This window comes from Rhea americana, unplaced genomic scaffold (assembly GCF_003343005.1).
Source record: "Rhea americana isolate MKP2758 unplaced genomic scaffold, rheAme1 scaffold_51, whole genome shotgun sequence".
Lineage (NCBI taxonomy): Eukaryota > Metazoa > Chordata > Aves > Rheiformes > Rheidae > Rhea > Rhea americana.
Genome location: NW_028186657.1, coordinates 5,328,464 through 5,342,503, shown reverse-complemented (window position 1 = coordinate 5,342,503; position 14,040 = coordinate 5,328,464). Strand labels below are relative to the sequence as shown.

At 57.3% G+C, this 14,040-nt stretch overlaps 1 protein-coding gene across 1 annotated transcript in view; it reads right to left on the bottom strand.

Moving 5' to 3' along the window:
- The window catches only part of HRH2 (histamine receptor H2), a 15,285-nt gene extending 1,510 nt beyond the window's left edge, over nucleotides 1–13,775 (bottom strand). The window contains exons 1-3 of the mRNA XM_085317971.1: nucleotides 13,636–13,775; nucleotides 6,380–7,930; nucleotides 1,132–1,274 (exon numbers count right to left, since the gene is read on the bottom strand). Coding sequence (XP_085174097.1) covers nucleotides 1,256–1,274; nucleotides 6,380–7,482 — 1,122 coding nt within the window. The 5' untranslated portion in view covers nucleotides 7,483–7,930; nucleotides 13,636–13,775 and the 3' untranslated portion in view covers nucleotides 1,132–1,255. The remainder of the gene's footprint in view (nucleotides 1–1,131; nucleotides 1,275–6,379; nucleotides 7,931–13,635) is intronic.
- Between the last annotated feature and the right edge of the window lie 265 nt (nucleotides 13,776–14,040).

Below are 14,040 nucleotides of genomic sequence, written 5' to 3'. Positions count from 1 at the left end.
CACCTCCAGGAGGTTCGTGACTGTGGGTGCCCCCAGGCTTGGCGTTTTGCACCTCTCCCACGGTGCAGGGGTCGGGCCGGGGGGACCTCGCTGCTCTGCCCTGGTGCTGTGTGTGGCCCCGCTCAGATCCCGGCCCTGGCTGAGCCTCGTGTTCTCCTTTTCCCTCCCCACCTCCAGGGTGATCCACAGGGATCCCCTCGGAGAGGTGCGGACCGCTGCTCCCTGCCATGCTGGGACCTGGCCCTGGGTGTGTGTGTGTGTTGGGGGGGCAAGTGCGTGGCCTTGCCCTGCTCAGGCACCGGCTCTTCTTCCCCCCCTAGAAAACTGCACTCGTGCTCCCAAATTCTCATGCTGGGGGGCAGGTGGATGGATGAAGGCTGTGACCCTCAGCTCCATCACCCAGGGAAGGAGCCCCCGTCCACGGCGCCGTGGGTCCCGGGGGCTGCCCTTCCCCAGCCGGTGCTGCGGGGAGCGGCGCTCAGCGGGCGCGGGGACGAGGTTACCTCGTTCCTCCCCGGGGCACGGTCGATAGGCGAGAGCCCACGTTATCGGCAGAGCGCGCGGAGGTCGGGGCGACCTTGCCCGCCTCTCCCAGCGAAACGTTGCAGCGAGCGGCTCTTCGGGGAGAGCGACCGCATCCCGCGGCCCCGCGCTGCTGGGGGGAGCGCGGCGCTGCCGAGGCCGGCGACGCCGAATGCGGCATCAGCCCCCTGCCCTGGGAGCCCCGCCAGGTTGGCCGCGAAAGCTGCCGGCTCTTTCCGCAGAGCCGGTGTCGGCTTGCATGAGGATGAGCCGCGCTAGCAGCGCGCGGAGGCAGCTCCCCGGCGGCGACCCGCGGCAGCGGGAGCAGAGGGAGCGAAGCGGGGCAGCGCGGCAAAGCCGGGCTGAGGAAGGTGCCTGCCGAGCGCTGCCCCGGCTCGTGCGCTGGCGGAGCGGGACTGGCGCGCAACGCCCGCCGGGCCCCCCCCTGGGTCCGGGGCTGAGTTTGGGAGAGGAAAGCGGCTGCGCCTCTGATGGCGTCGCCCTCTGGACCAAGCACCCATCCGGGCCGGGATGGGATGGTGTCGGGCGCCCGTGCAGGGACATCTGCCCCCTCCCACGCCGGTCCCAGTAGCTCAGCCCCATACTCACCCCGTGGCCCCTGCCTCTGCCTTGGAGTTTCTCCTGGGGAAAATCTATCTTTGTCCTTGCAGGATTTTGAAGAGGAGCCAAAGGCCGGGAGACGCGTGTCCTCGGGCAGCGGGCTGGCTGGGGCTCACAGGAAAGCGCCCGCGCTGGAAAGGGTTGAGTTGCATATAAAGACATAACAGGAGAGAGAGAGAGAGAGCCCGTGTCAGCGGGTCAGTGCCAGCAGGGCAGGGAGCAGCCGCCCGGCTCCCGTTTCGCCCCGTGGCTCTCCCACGCGCCCCGCCGTCTGCAGTCCGGGCCGGGGCAGGCGCGGCGCCGCTGGGAGCGTGGCCGTTTCCGACGGGAACGCGGCCGCGGCGGGGTCCCGAGCGCCTCTGAGCCCGGCCCGATGCCTGCGGGAGGGCGACCCAGAGCCGCACGCTCGGTCCCGGCTGCTGCGGCTGCGCGGTTTTCTACCCGGTGGGCACCCAGTTCATGCTGAACGCTCCTTTTTTTTTTTTTTTTCCCCAGGCTTTTAACCTGTCCGGCCCTCCGTGAGCGGTCTCACAGCCTAAAGCCGTGCCCAGTGCTCAGCAYGGCCCTGCTCAGGGTCGTGCCTCCCTGCAGCCGAGCGGTTCCCGAGGTTAACCGGGTGTCGTGCCAGCGGCTGCTGCTTCCCGTTGCTGCTTCGTGACTGGTTCCCTGGTTCTGCAGGTCTTTTCTCTACGCCTCGTAACCGGGGAGAAGAAGCTGGGAGAGGTACCGATCGCTTCTGCCTGTGCTTGGGGTGAAACTGGCTGCCGACCCTTTCCTGCTCAGATAAATCCCGGGACCGCCTTCTCCTGGTTGATCCAGCTGATCCRCCATCCTAACAGCAGAGGAAGCGGCTCGCTGGTTTAAAATCTGGCTCCAGAGAGAAGGGCTGGAAGGGGCCCCAGGCTATCCGTGGTACCATTTCTGTGCAGGCCAGCAGGCAAACACGTGGCATAGAGAAAGTAGGAGCAACAGCAGATCATTCGTAGTGCAGGCAGACTGTTATCTGGCTGCAAGCAGAAACCACAGTGGTGATGCTGTGTAGGAGGGGAAAGTGAGCGCTAGATTTAAAAAGGTCAAGAAAAGTCCCYGTGCCTACGCCTTGCCCCATCGCATGTGCACATACAGGCGCAGCGCTGGCTGACGCCTGCCCTCCTCCCTCCGCTCGAGGTGGGTGGAAGCTGCTCCAGGTTTCCCACCGCTCTCATTCAAATGCACCTGAGTGATGGGAAAGGGCTAAATCTGCCCCCTGGATGAAGTCGAGCGCCCTGACTTGGCCCCGTGGCTGCCCCAGCCCTGTCTGAGCTCCAGCGCGGGAGGAGCCGTCCTCTACCCTCCCCTGGGCTTCTGGCCATCTCCTCTGGGCAGGACCGCTCTGGGCAGCGGCCCAGCTCTGCCTCCAGGGACCGGCTCCTGTTTGCTCCTGTGAGATACAGTTTGTCAATAAATAAAATCCTGCCTGGCCCTGCTGGAGGGACAGAGCAGGTCTCCTTCCACCAGTATCTGCTTTTAGCACAGTTTGCCTCAGTTTGCTTGCTGGCCTGACTCTGCGCTTCCTTCTGATGGCCGGCCAAGGCAGCGGGACGGGGCGGCGGCGGGAGCTGCCCCCGGCAGCCAGCGAGGCAGGAGCAGTCCCAGCAGACGGTAACTCCTCTTGCAGGTTGCTTCACTGCTTTCCCTTCACTTCTAGCTCTCCCTGCAGCTCAGCGGGATCCTCACCAGGGAGCTCACTTGGGAGAGTGCCTCGAGGCCAGTTGTGTGGACGTTACCTCTGGCTGCTGCAATCGCGGCGCCTGGGAAGCTGCTGCTCCGACCGTGGGAAGCAGCCGACGCTGTCTGGAGGTGGCCACCCCGGCCACCTCCACCACCTCCAGTGAGGCACCGCTCTGCAGGGACCGGGCTCAGCCCCATCCTGCCTGCAGCTGCGGCTCCGTCAGCAGCTCTGGCCTTGACCCAGGGAACAGAAACCCCTTCTGCTTCCCCTTTCCCTCCTGCCCCGCTCGTTATTTTCGCTTTGCGATAAGGCAGCACTTCCCAAAGGTATCAACAGTTTACTTCTTCTATTCTCTCTTTCGATTGCCACAGGGAAGTCCTGCGAGCCTGTGCCCTGCTGTCAGCCCACCCCAGCTGTGTGCAGGGTCCCACCGCGCGAGCTCTCCCAGCAGCCGCCTTGTCCGGGAGTTGCGCTTTAGCGCGAGGAAACAGCACAGCTCTTTCTCGGTCACAGTATGTTTGCAGAAGTATSTGTGTCTCGCCAGACACGTGCTAGGTATAAGTCTGCAACTATGTTTGCCAAATGTTGCACACTTGCTTATTTTCCTGGATACTCTAAAGGACACCCCAGGATCTTGCAATCTTATATTCTTTGCATTCACCCACCCCCACACATCTCCTGGGGCAGAGCTTTGCCCTGTCTAAGCTGCCCTCTCCCTTGGGGTAAAGTCACATCTGAGCATCCAGGGGAAGCCTGGTGCAGACCAAGCCTTTTGGATGGCTCTGCTCTCCGATCCGTCTCTTCACTCTCTCCTTTCCACAGCTTGAGACTGAGCTTTGGGGGAGAAGCAAGGGCACGCGCCACAGGAGAGCATGAGCTCGGCGTCTCCACTGGCACGCTGGAAAYCAGGAGCAAAAGGACACCTTATCTACGGGATGGAAAGTTTCTGCACTGTTTATCAGGCATTGCAGAAGGTTAGATTAAAGGCTTGGGAATGGCAGTAGCTTGCACCATGGCAGAAAGCAGCCTCAACCACTCTCCTCTGTTCAGGTGGGCAAATGCCTTTGGGCAAGGGGGTGTAAGGGCTGGCCCTGCTCTTCAGGGATGTAGATGCCCAGGGAGAGGATTGTGCTGCAGCCTGGCATGTAGCTCACCTGCCCCAGCTCGGTGGGCTGCCCAGCCCACTCCCACATCCCCCTGCCAGGGTACGCTTGCCTACATCCCAGGTCTCACTGCCTCGGTACCCTCACTCATGGGCTGCTGCCCTGGGACACGCCAGGAGGGTCCCAACCCTGTGATGAGCTTGGAGTGATGCTGAGGGAACTTTTGGCTCTAATTTGCATGGCTATTTGTATTTCTAAAAACACTCACCAGCCTAATTTTGACTATTTCTGCTCATTTGCAGAGATGGAAATGGAACTTGCTGTTGGCCAAATTCACTGCTGATGCAAAGCAGCAGCCAAAATACGGAGGCTCTGTAATGAGGGTGCACATCTTACCTGAAACACACTGAACYGATCAGGGTGACTGCAGGCACGTTGACTCTCTGCACCCCTAGTGGTAACAGCATGTTTCCCCTGCCGTGCCGGGAGCTGACCTTTCCCAAGTGCCCCACAGCTCTGGTGTGCAGCCAGGATTTGCTGGCCACCCGCCATCAGAGAGCAGGACACGGCCAACATTGAAGAGCAGCCATGACTAATGGCTGCACCTGCACTTCGTACAGCAGCATCTGAAGGCAAAGCTGTCCCCATCACACAGCAAAGCCAGGGACATTTTGTGCTTCCCTGAGGTGATGGTGATGGCCTGGGTCAGTCTGAAAGCCCAGCCTGCCTTGCCATGTGCCAGCAGCTCCCTTTGCAAAACTTGCATAGCCAGACTGGTGCTATCTACACAGAAGGATGCAAGCTGGGGCCCTGCTGGTGCTGATGAACTGCTGAGTGGTTGTACAGAGCAAGAGCTGCCTGGCCAAGGATTTCCTGCTGGAGGAACCTGCTCATTGCTTAACAGTAAAGTCTTCAAAAAGAGCAAGAAGGAGGACCCAGGCAACTATAGGCTGGTCAGCCTCACCTCCATCCCTGGAAAAGTGATGGAACAGCTCATTCTGGATGTCATCTCCAGACATATGGAGGAAAAAAAGGTGATCAGGAGTAGCCAGCATGGATTCACCAAGGGGAAATCCTGCTTAACCAATCTGATAGCCTTCTGTGATGGAATGACTGGCTGGAGAGATGAGGAGAGAGCAGTGGATGTTGTGTACCTTGACTTCAGCAAGGCTTTTGACACTGTCTCCCATAACATCCTCCTAGATAAGCTCAGGAAGYRTGGGTTAGATGAGTGGACAGTGAGGTGGCTTGAGAAGTGGCTGAAAGGCGGAGCTCAGAGGGTCATCATCAGTGGCGTGGAGTCTAGTTGGAGGCCTGTGGCTAGTGGCGTCCCCCAGGGCTCAGTACTGGTCCCATCCTGTTCAATTTCTTCCTCAATGACCTGGATGAGGGGACAGAGTGCCTCCTCAGCAAGTTTGCTGATGATGCCAAGCTGGGAGGAGTGGCTGACACACCAGAGGGCTGTGCTGCCATTCAGAGAGACCTGGACAGGCTGGAGAGCTGGGCGGAGAGGAACCTCGTGAGGTTCCACAAGGGCAAGTGCAGAGTCCTGCACCTAGGGAAAAGTAACTGTAGGCACCAGGACAAGCTGGGGGCTGACCTTGTGGAGAGCAGCTGTACAGAGAAGGACCTGGGAGTGCTGGTGGGTGACAAATGGGCCAGCAATGTGCCCTAGTGGCCAAGAAAGCCAATGGTCTCCTGGGGTGCATCAGGAAGAGTGTTGCCAGCAGGTCGAGGGAGGTGATCCTGCCCCTCTACTCAGCCCTGGTGAGGCCTCATCTTGAGTACTGCATCTAGTTCTGGGCTCTCCAGTACAAGAAAGACATGGAGCTACTGGAGAGAGTCCAGCGTAGGGCTACGAAGATGATCAGAGGGCTGGAGCATCTGCCCTGTGAGGAACGGCTGCGAGAGCTGGGCCTCTTCAGCCTGGGGAAGAGAAGACTGAGGGGGGATTTTATCAATGTGTACGAGTACCTGAAGGGAGGGTGTCAAGGGGACGGGGACAAACTCTTTTCAGTTGTCCCGTGTGACAGGACAAGAGGCAATGGGCAGAAATTGAATCACAGGAAGTTCCACCTGAACGTGAGGGGGAATTTCTTCCCTGTGAGAGTGACGGAGCCCTGGGACATGTTGCCCAGAGAGCTTGTGGAGTCTCCTTCTCTGGAGACAGTCACAGCCCACCTGGATGCAACCCTGTGTAACATGCTCTAGGTGACCCTGCTGAGCAGGGAGGTTGGACTAGATGATCTCTAGAGGTCCCTTCCAACCTTACTGATTCTRTGATTCTAAGATAGAAAAGTCCATATATAAAGAAAAGTCCAGATATAAAAGGAAGGTCCAGACGATGGGGGAATCCCCACCTCTGCCTTTCTCTGTGAGGACAGACATACCACCAAACCCACGCCTGTGAGAAAGCTCTTACCTCTCAAGTGCTCTGTCAGCCAGCAAGATCCCCTTCCCATTCCTCATCTCCAGTCTCAGAGGCTTGTCCTCCTGTCTGCCCAAGTCCTGCTGGCAGCACCTACCCCTGGGCTGGACCTTGCGGAGTGGAGGCAGGCAGGAGTCCCTGGTGTCCCTCATCTTCCAGCAGTGCAGCAAGTGCTGGTACGCCATCCGGAAATCCCTATTGAGAGTGCCATAGAGGATGGGGTTCAGGGCTGAGTTGGCATAGCCCAGCCAGAGAACGATGGACATGGGTGTGCCTTCCACACTGCTGTCCCCCCATATCCCCCGGTAAGTGAATACTGTGAAATAGGGGAACCAGCACACAATGAACGCTCCCAAAACGACTGCAAGAGTCACTGTGGCTTTGTGCTCTTTCACGATGGGAGGCATGGAGGTGTTGCTGCTGCAGCACCAAGTATGGTTTATCCTCTTGGCCTGCTCCCTTGCTATCTTGAATATTCGGTAATAGGTGATGCACATGATGACCAAAGGGATATAGAAGGTGAGCAAGGCATCCACAAGCCCGTATAGTGGGTTCACCTCCAGCTTGCACTCCTTGCTGCAGTTGGAGGCTGTGTTTTGCACTGCTGTCCCATTAGTATTCCAGCCCAGGTGGATTGGTAGGAAGGAGACCATCAGCGAAACCACCCAAATAACAACCAACCCTACCATCACCCGGGAGGGAGTGACCAATTGGCTGTAGCGGAGTGGGGTGGTGACAGCAAAGTAGCGGTCCAGGCTGATCATGAAGAGGTTGAGGATGGAAGCTGTGCACAGCATGACATCCAGACTGAGGTAGATGTTGCACAAAGCACTGCCAAAGGGCCACTCGTGGGTGAGTTCATACAAGGCGGAGAATGGCAGCACCAGGAGGCTCAGCAGCAGGTCAGTGATGGCTAAGGAGACGATGATACAGTTCGTCAGGCTGCGGAGCCGGCGATCAAAGGTAACAGCCAGGCAGACAACAATGTTACCGCAGAGAGTGAACACAATGAGGATGGTGAGGAAGGACCCGATTAGCACCTGCAGGTGGAAGTCGATGGGTTCTGGAGGGCTTGTGAAGTTGTAGCATGGATCCATAGTGCAGTGGCATGGATGGAGATGTCCTGCTCTCTCTGGTGACTTGGAATAAGCCTCTACCAAGCAGCTTTGGAGTGCTTTTCAAACCTACCTTGTGTCTACAATGACCCTGGAGAACATTGCAGAGTCACTTCACATACTCAACCTTGTATGCTCAGAATGACATAGTCTAGGGAAAGACCTAGGCCTGCATATTGCTTGTGCTCATTGGCCACACCTAGGAGCTTAGTGCTGGAGCTGATCCTCTGCAGCTGCTGTTGATGGCTCTCAGCTGCTCCCTTTTCCTTTCCTCAGAGAGAAGAGTGGAGTCAGGTCCTGTGTGGTCTCATTCCTCTGTTGCTCCTTTTGGCCTTTTTTTTGGAAAAAGCAAGAAGGAGACTGGACTACAAGTCTTCCCTGCTGGCAGTACTGCAACTGGGACAGAGGTTTGCTGCCTCCCAAGGAGAACCTGGAAAGACAAGGCAAGTCAGAGCTTTAGTAGGTGGAGGTCCTTCGAGCAGCCCCCTTTGGCCCCTCCTGGCTGCAGATGCATCTCCTGTTTGCTGGGTGCTCAGCCCATTTAGACCTGAATTGGAAAGTCCTTTGGGAGCCAGGAACACCAGTCCCTGCCTGCCTCCCCTCTCCAGCCCCTGAGGGTGACTACATAATTTATGGGCAGGATGTCTAAAGGCACTGGGTTCCTACAGGCTTGTGGTAAGAAGCGTACGGGGAGGGCATGAGAAAAGAGTCTTTCCCGAGGACTTCTAAAGCTCAGCTGTGCTTGTAAAAGTAAGCACTTGCTTGTGAACTTTTGCCTTAGTAACTGAGTTCTGGACAGTCCTCTGGCAGCCTATGCCTTGTGTTGGTCCCTCATGTTAGCACTGCTTTGGCTTGTGCACCCTGAGAGAGGAATTGTTGCTTTGCTCTACTTGAGTTCCTAAAAGGAAATAGGAGCCACTTTGCCAGTAATGAAATATCTCAGGGAGGAGATGGCTAGACACATCCCTTGTGGACTTATTTTTAATGTCTATTTTCTGTCTGGACATAAATAATCAAAAGTTGTGTTTTGCAAGGCAGAAACAAGCTGGCAAACCCCTCTAAATAGTGAAAGGGCTTTTAGCAACTGATAATGGTGGGTCTTCAGGACCACGTTGCTGCTGGATTCGAAGGGCTCTGGGCTCCTGCATGACTGCAAATAGCACCTGAGTCTGGAAGGCTCCCAAAGGGAAACTGAGGCACACAAATGACCAGTGAGAGAGGGCATCAGAGAAAACCACGGGAGGCAGGACTGGTTGGCCCTGGCTCCTGCCGCAGAGCTCCTGGAGTGCCCCCTCCCCCGCACTGCTCCTGGGCTAGGTGACCAGGGCTTGCCTGCCTCTGCAGCCACGTTTGCTCTGGGCACTGGTGCAGGAGGCCTGCTGCCCCGGATCCCTGCGGTGGGGAAGCGAAGCCCTCCCTGGGAAAGGCTGTGGGCGAGGGAAGAGCTGAGTCCCAGCAGGGCACAACAGGTGGCTGACGCACGTACAAGAAACTCCAGCCCTAGGAGAGGACAAAGGTGACGTTTTAAAGTTAAAAATTGCTCTGCGAGAAAAAAATGGTGACACAGATCAGGTTGAAATACTCCTCAGGTGATTTGTGTTCAGGGTTGAAGGCACATGTGCTGAGCAAGGCAGTATACATGAGAGACTCCGACCACTGAGATTGGAGAGGGTACCTGCAGCCCTGCTCTTTCCCAGGGAACTGGAGACGAATGAGAAGTGATGAACTAGCCCCTGGGAGCCAGCCTGGCGAGTGGAGCAAGCTCACTGTCAGATGGGGGTCCTCTGAGTCTGGGTGCCGGGATTCAGCCTGCCTGGAGATGGATGCGATGCCTTCAGCCRCAGCAGGCGTGTGCAGAGCGGTTCCTCGCCTCCCTCTGCAGCACGGGCTCTTGCCATGGAAAGCTCTTTGTTCGCGCACAAAAGGAGCGCGGAGCAAGCTGAGCGCTGCCTGCCTGCTGATGGCAGTGATGAGAACAGGTTGTTCCTAGAGAAGGCTATTTCCAAGTGAAAGGGATATTTTTTCATTGCTCCCAATGGGCTGGAAACAGTAGAATAAATTACAGGGGGAGTAGCACACTCAGAAAATGCTGTGGGTGGATCTCAGCCTCCTACGTGGTTGCTTCACCACACATCAACAACCTGCTCCTCCACCAGCTCTTGCAGTGCACGTGGGCTCTCCTGGGTGCTCTGCTGGTGGGTCACAGCAGTCTGGTCACATTGGCATGCTTGGCACCAGCCATAGATTGTGGGAATCTGTTGCTTTCCTGCGACTCCGACACCGTGGAGGATCCTGGTTACACTGCCTGTGCCCAGAGGTGCTGGATGAGCACATTGCAGCACAGCCTTCTCCTTCCCCACCAGTGCAGGGSTTGGTCTTCATGCCCCCTTGTGCGGACTTGTATTTCACACCCCTTTGTGCAGACTGTGCCATCCGCGGCCCCAGGGCCTGCACTGTGTTCCTTGCCAGAGGCAGGTTAGTTTATTATTGCTTTTCTAATTAATTCCATTCAAGAAACAGGTGCTTTTGCTTTTCTTTCCTCAAAACCCTTGGGAATTTGCGCTTCCACAGGATGGGGCAGGACTTGCCACTGGCCAGGTGGCTGTGGGATGCTGCGCAGCAACCTCCTGCTCAATCCTGGCAGGGTGCTTGCAAAAGCAAGACTCTCCTCATGGCATGGGTTAAGCAGATGATCCCATGCCCCCTGGCCAAAGAATTGCATGGAAACATTTTCCCCAAATGATTGCTAGATTTGAAGGGCTGGAAACTTCGAATGTCCATGTGCCTGGGCATGGCTTTGTGGGAACAGCATGCCAGAGGGCTGGCTGAGGAGCCCCTGCTCCACAGGGTTGGCCTGCTGCTATTGGAGGCCTGGCATGGTGCAGTGCCCTGAAAAGCACACCAAGTTCAGGGCTCCTGCCTGCCCCTTCCAGAGCATCGCTGTTCTGGTGTCTGCACATCTGCCGCCTGTTTTCCGCTCATTTAACTCATGGCCATCTTTCACGCAGTGCAGCTTCAGCTCCCGTTGTATTCAGCAGAATGGGTTTGTTTCCTCCCTGACCTGTGCATCGAGCAGCTGTTCTAGCAAAAGACTAAAAAAAACCATACCCTTGCAGCTCTGTCTCCTAAGGTAGCTTTTGCATTCACCTGCCTGGACCTGCTCCTGATCAAAATCACATGGAGGGGACCAGAGTATGGCAGTGCTCCTGGGAAGTCCTTGCAGTGCCTGTTCCAGTGAGGTTAGTCCTCTGATGGATGCTCCCTCTGCTGTGAAAACTTGTCTGATGCGCCCTAAGATTGCGTTTCTTTTCTTACAGCTGTCTTGGGGTTGCCTAAAATGCAGATATTTCTCCTGTGCTGTTTTCAACTGCTGAATCCCAACTTTGAGTAGCAGCTTTTAATATTAATCCCTAAGCATACAAACCTCTACCAAACCATTTTATTTCTGTCAATCTTCAGATCCTCTGGTTCTCCTTCTATGGTATTTTTAGTCCCTCGTTCAGTTTAAAACTTCTTCCAAATTTCTCACCAATGAATTTTCTTAGAAGACTCCTGKTTTTTTTGCGCCTGGATTGCTAATGAAAGCCATTAAATGAAATTCATCTCAAGACTAATCTTTGAGGAACTCCATTAAAAGCTTTCTCCAGAACATTAATGATCTTTCCACTGTAATGTAATGTCATCTCCCCATTACGTGGTTCTTTAACCTCCTTTCAATTCTTGTAGTAATTCCTGCTTTCTCCTGCCTGAAAAGATATTTTYTGCGCTGTTGAAGACCGTGTACTTTGATCCACCGTGTTCCTGTTTAAAATGTCAATGATGCCCTTTAGGGAGGGGGCTGTGATTCATACGTGGTAAATTTCTGTTGTATTTTATCCTCTTTTAGTCCKATTCTCCTGTCTGTCTTTCATCATCCTCTCCTCGAGCATCGTTTGTTCCAGCACTTTGCGCGCTTTTGCCGCAGGCCTAATGGGAGGTAGCGCCCGTTTCTGCAGCGCAGGTAACCCGCTTGCTCGTCTCCGTTTATGTGCTTCCACTTCTGGCACAACAGGTTTATTTAAAGTCTGTGAAGAACCTCGGTACAGCTGCACACTGAGAGGTGCAAGCGCAGAAAGGAGCGCTCGGGGAGCGCTGGACGCCGCAGCCTGCCTTTGGGAAGTGTTTCTGGCAGCCTGAAAGCACGCGGACGGCGGCGGCCAGCGGACTCCGGACAAGCCCTGCGTTAAGTGCTTCAGCTCTGATCCAGGGACTGGATGGCTCTGCTCTCCGGCAGACTCTCTGCCTCCTGCTGTAGTGTGCTTTTGAGCAAAGTGCTGGCACGAGTTAATTAGCAACAAAGCAAATTCCCCGCAGCACTCGCAGCAAAGTGTCGGTGGCTTTTTCTAAAATGATGTTCGAGTGCTTCCAGAGATTAAACATCTGTGCGCGGTGCTCCAGGCCAAGCTGTGTCGTGGGGAGGAGGGGAGGGATTGCTCTGGTCTGAGGGAGGRTGTCTGAGGTCTGATGACAGGAGTGGGAAGGGACATCAGGGACCTCTGCAAACGGGCTGTTTCCACCCCGTTGCCAGAGCCATGAGCCTGTCTCGCAAGTGGAGAAGACCAGACTTGCCACGACTGAGGTCTGAGGACTATGTGAGAAGGAACAAGTGTGAGAGCAGCATGGAAACTAGCTTGCCCCACTGCCTGAGGAGGGCTTTGCTGAGGCTGTGGGTTGGTTTCTGGTTTACCTCTGAGCAGCCTTTTTGGAAAGGACGCTCCTTCCCGCGCTGCCTGTCCGGCTCCGCGTCCCCTGGCATCCCCGTGCTCCACCTTCCCCGCGGCGAACGCCGCTGCTGAACTCTGCTGCCTTTCCTCCCCCTCTTCTCCGTGGGCGCGTGCCTCCCCGCAGCAGCGCTGTCCGGCTGCAGAGCACCCATCCGCGCGCCCTTGGGAGAGGGGACGCGGCTCGCCCCACGGTGTTAGAGGCAGTCAGTGAGTCCGAGCCCCCTGCGCAGCCTGGGGGGCTGTGGGGGGACACAGGGTCCCATGTCCATGTGCAGTTCCCTGGCGTTTTTGCCCCGGCCCCTGGGGTTTCCCCTGCAGCCCTGTGCGCTCTGTGCCCTGCTCCCAGCCTGACCCTGTCCCCCCTCGCCCYGGGCAAGCCACAGCCCGGGGAAAGGCAGGAACAAAACTCCCTGACTTGCCCGGTAGCCTCCTGATGAAGGTGCATCGGCCGGCTCCGAGCGGCTCCTTCGGAGCGCTGGTGCGGGGGATGTCAGGCTCTGAACAACACCCGGCGGCGACTGCTGCCCGTGGGGTGAGCAGAGGGGCCGGGGGAGCAGGACGCAGTCCCCTCCCCAGTGAGGGCTGTCTGCCCTCCGCGTGCCCTGGGGCGGGGGAAGGTCCCAGCTAGTCTGGGGGTCCTGCAGGTACAAGAGACTTCAGGGTGCCTGAACACATAGCGAGCAAAAATGATGCACGGAAACTAGCAGAGAGCAGCCAGCGTCYGAAAAGTTTCCTCTGCAAAAGTTTCGTTAGAAAGGTAAAACTGAAAATGCAGGCGCAGGGCTGAGGGTGCTGCTGGGGCAGCAGAAGTCACCGCTCGAGTCCCTGGATTCGCCTTCCTGCCCTAAACCAGCCTCCCGGCTGGCGGCACAGCCGGCACCCACCGCTCGCACCCTTGCGCGTGGCTCCGGAGACGGCCGTGAGAGCCAGCGCTGGGCGAGACGGGGCTGTGGGCTACCCAGCCCTGGCCAGGGCCACCTGCGCCCCGCAGCCCCCCACCAGCTGCTGCAGCGCCGAGGGAAGAGAAGCAGCCCGGGCAGCTCTGGGCAGAAGTTGCCTTGGCAGCAAAACCTCATGGAGAGGGGAGCTGCTTCGCTCCCGCTGCCTTCGCCCCCAYCCCTCCTCGCCCCTCTGGTGCTCCCGGCTCCATCGGTTCCCACCACGTCCGCAAACTGCACTCTGCTCCGGCCAGGGTGGGAGAGACGYGGCGCGAGGGGCTTCCGAACGAAAGCTTTGCTCTGACCCGGGGTGGCCCAGCGCAGGGTGCTCAGTGCATCCCCAGCTGCCCCCCAACCTGAGATCTCACCTACGCAGTGATTTAACAGTTTAACAACCAGCAGAAAAACAAAACAAAACAAAACAAAAGCTTTACCTAGGAAGGGTCCCTGCGGCCGTGTGGAGCCGGTGGGAGCTCTTCTCGGCGGTGCTTCCTCCAAGTTTCGGCTCGGGCGCCCGGCTCAGCTGAGGAAGCGCGAGCGTGTGCGCGGCGAGTGGCGGCTGCCTGCCTGCCTGCCTCCCTGCGCTCAGCAATATCCAGGCAGCGYGGTGACTGCAACGTGAGTCAGAGTCAAGTGGGTGGGATCAGAGCTGTGAACTCTGGCATGGATGTTATCATCCGGCAAATTTGAAACGCTGAGAAGGAGCTGCGCCCCGGGCACGTGGCACGGGGGACCGCGCAGAGCTGCGCCAGGCAGAGACAGAGGCTGAGGGCACCTTCCGCCTCCCGCTGCGGTGGCTTCCTCCTGAGTGTGAAAGCTTTGGGGTCCTCACTGCTTGC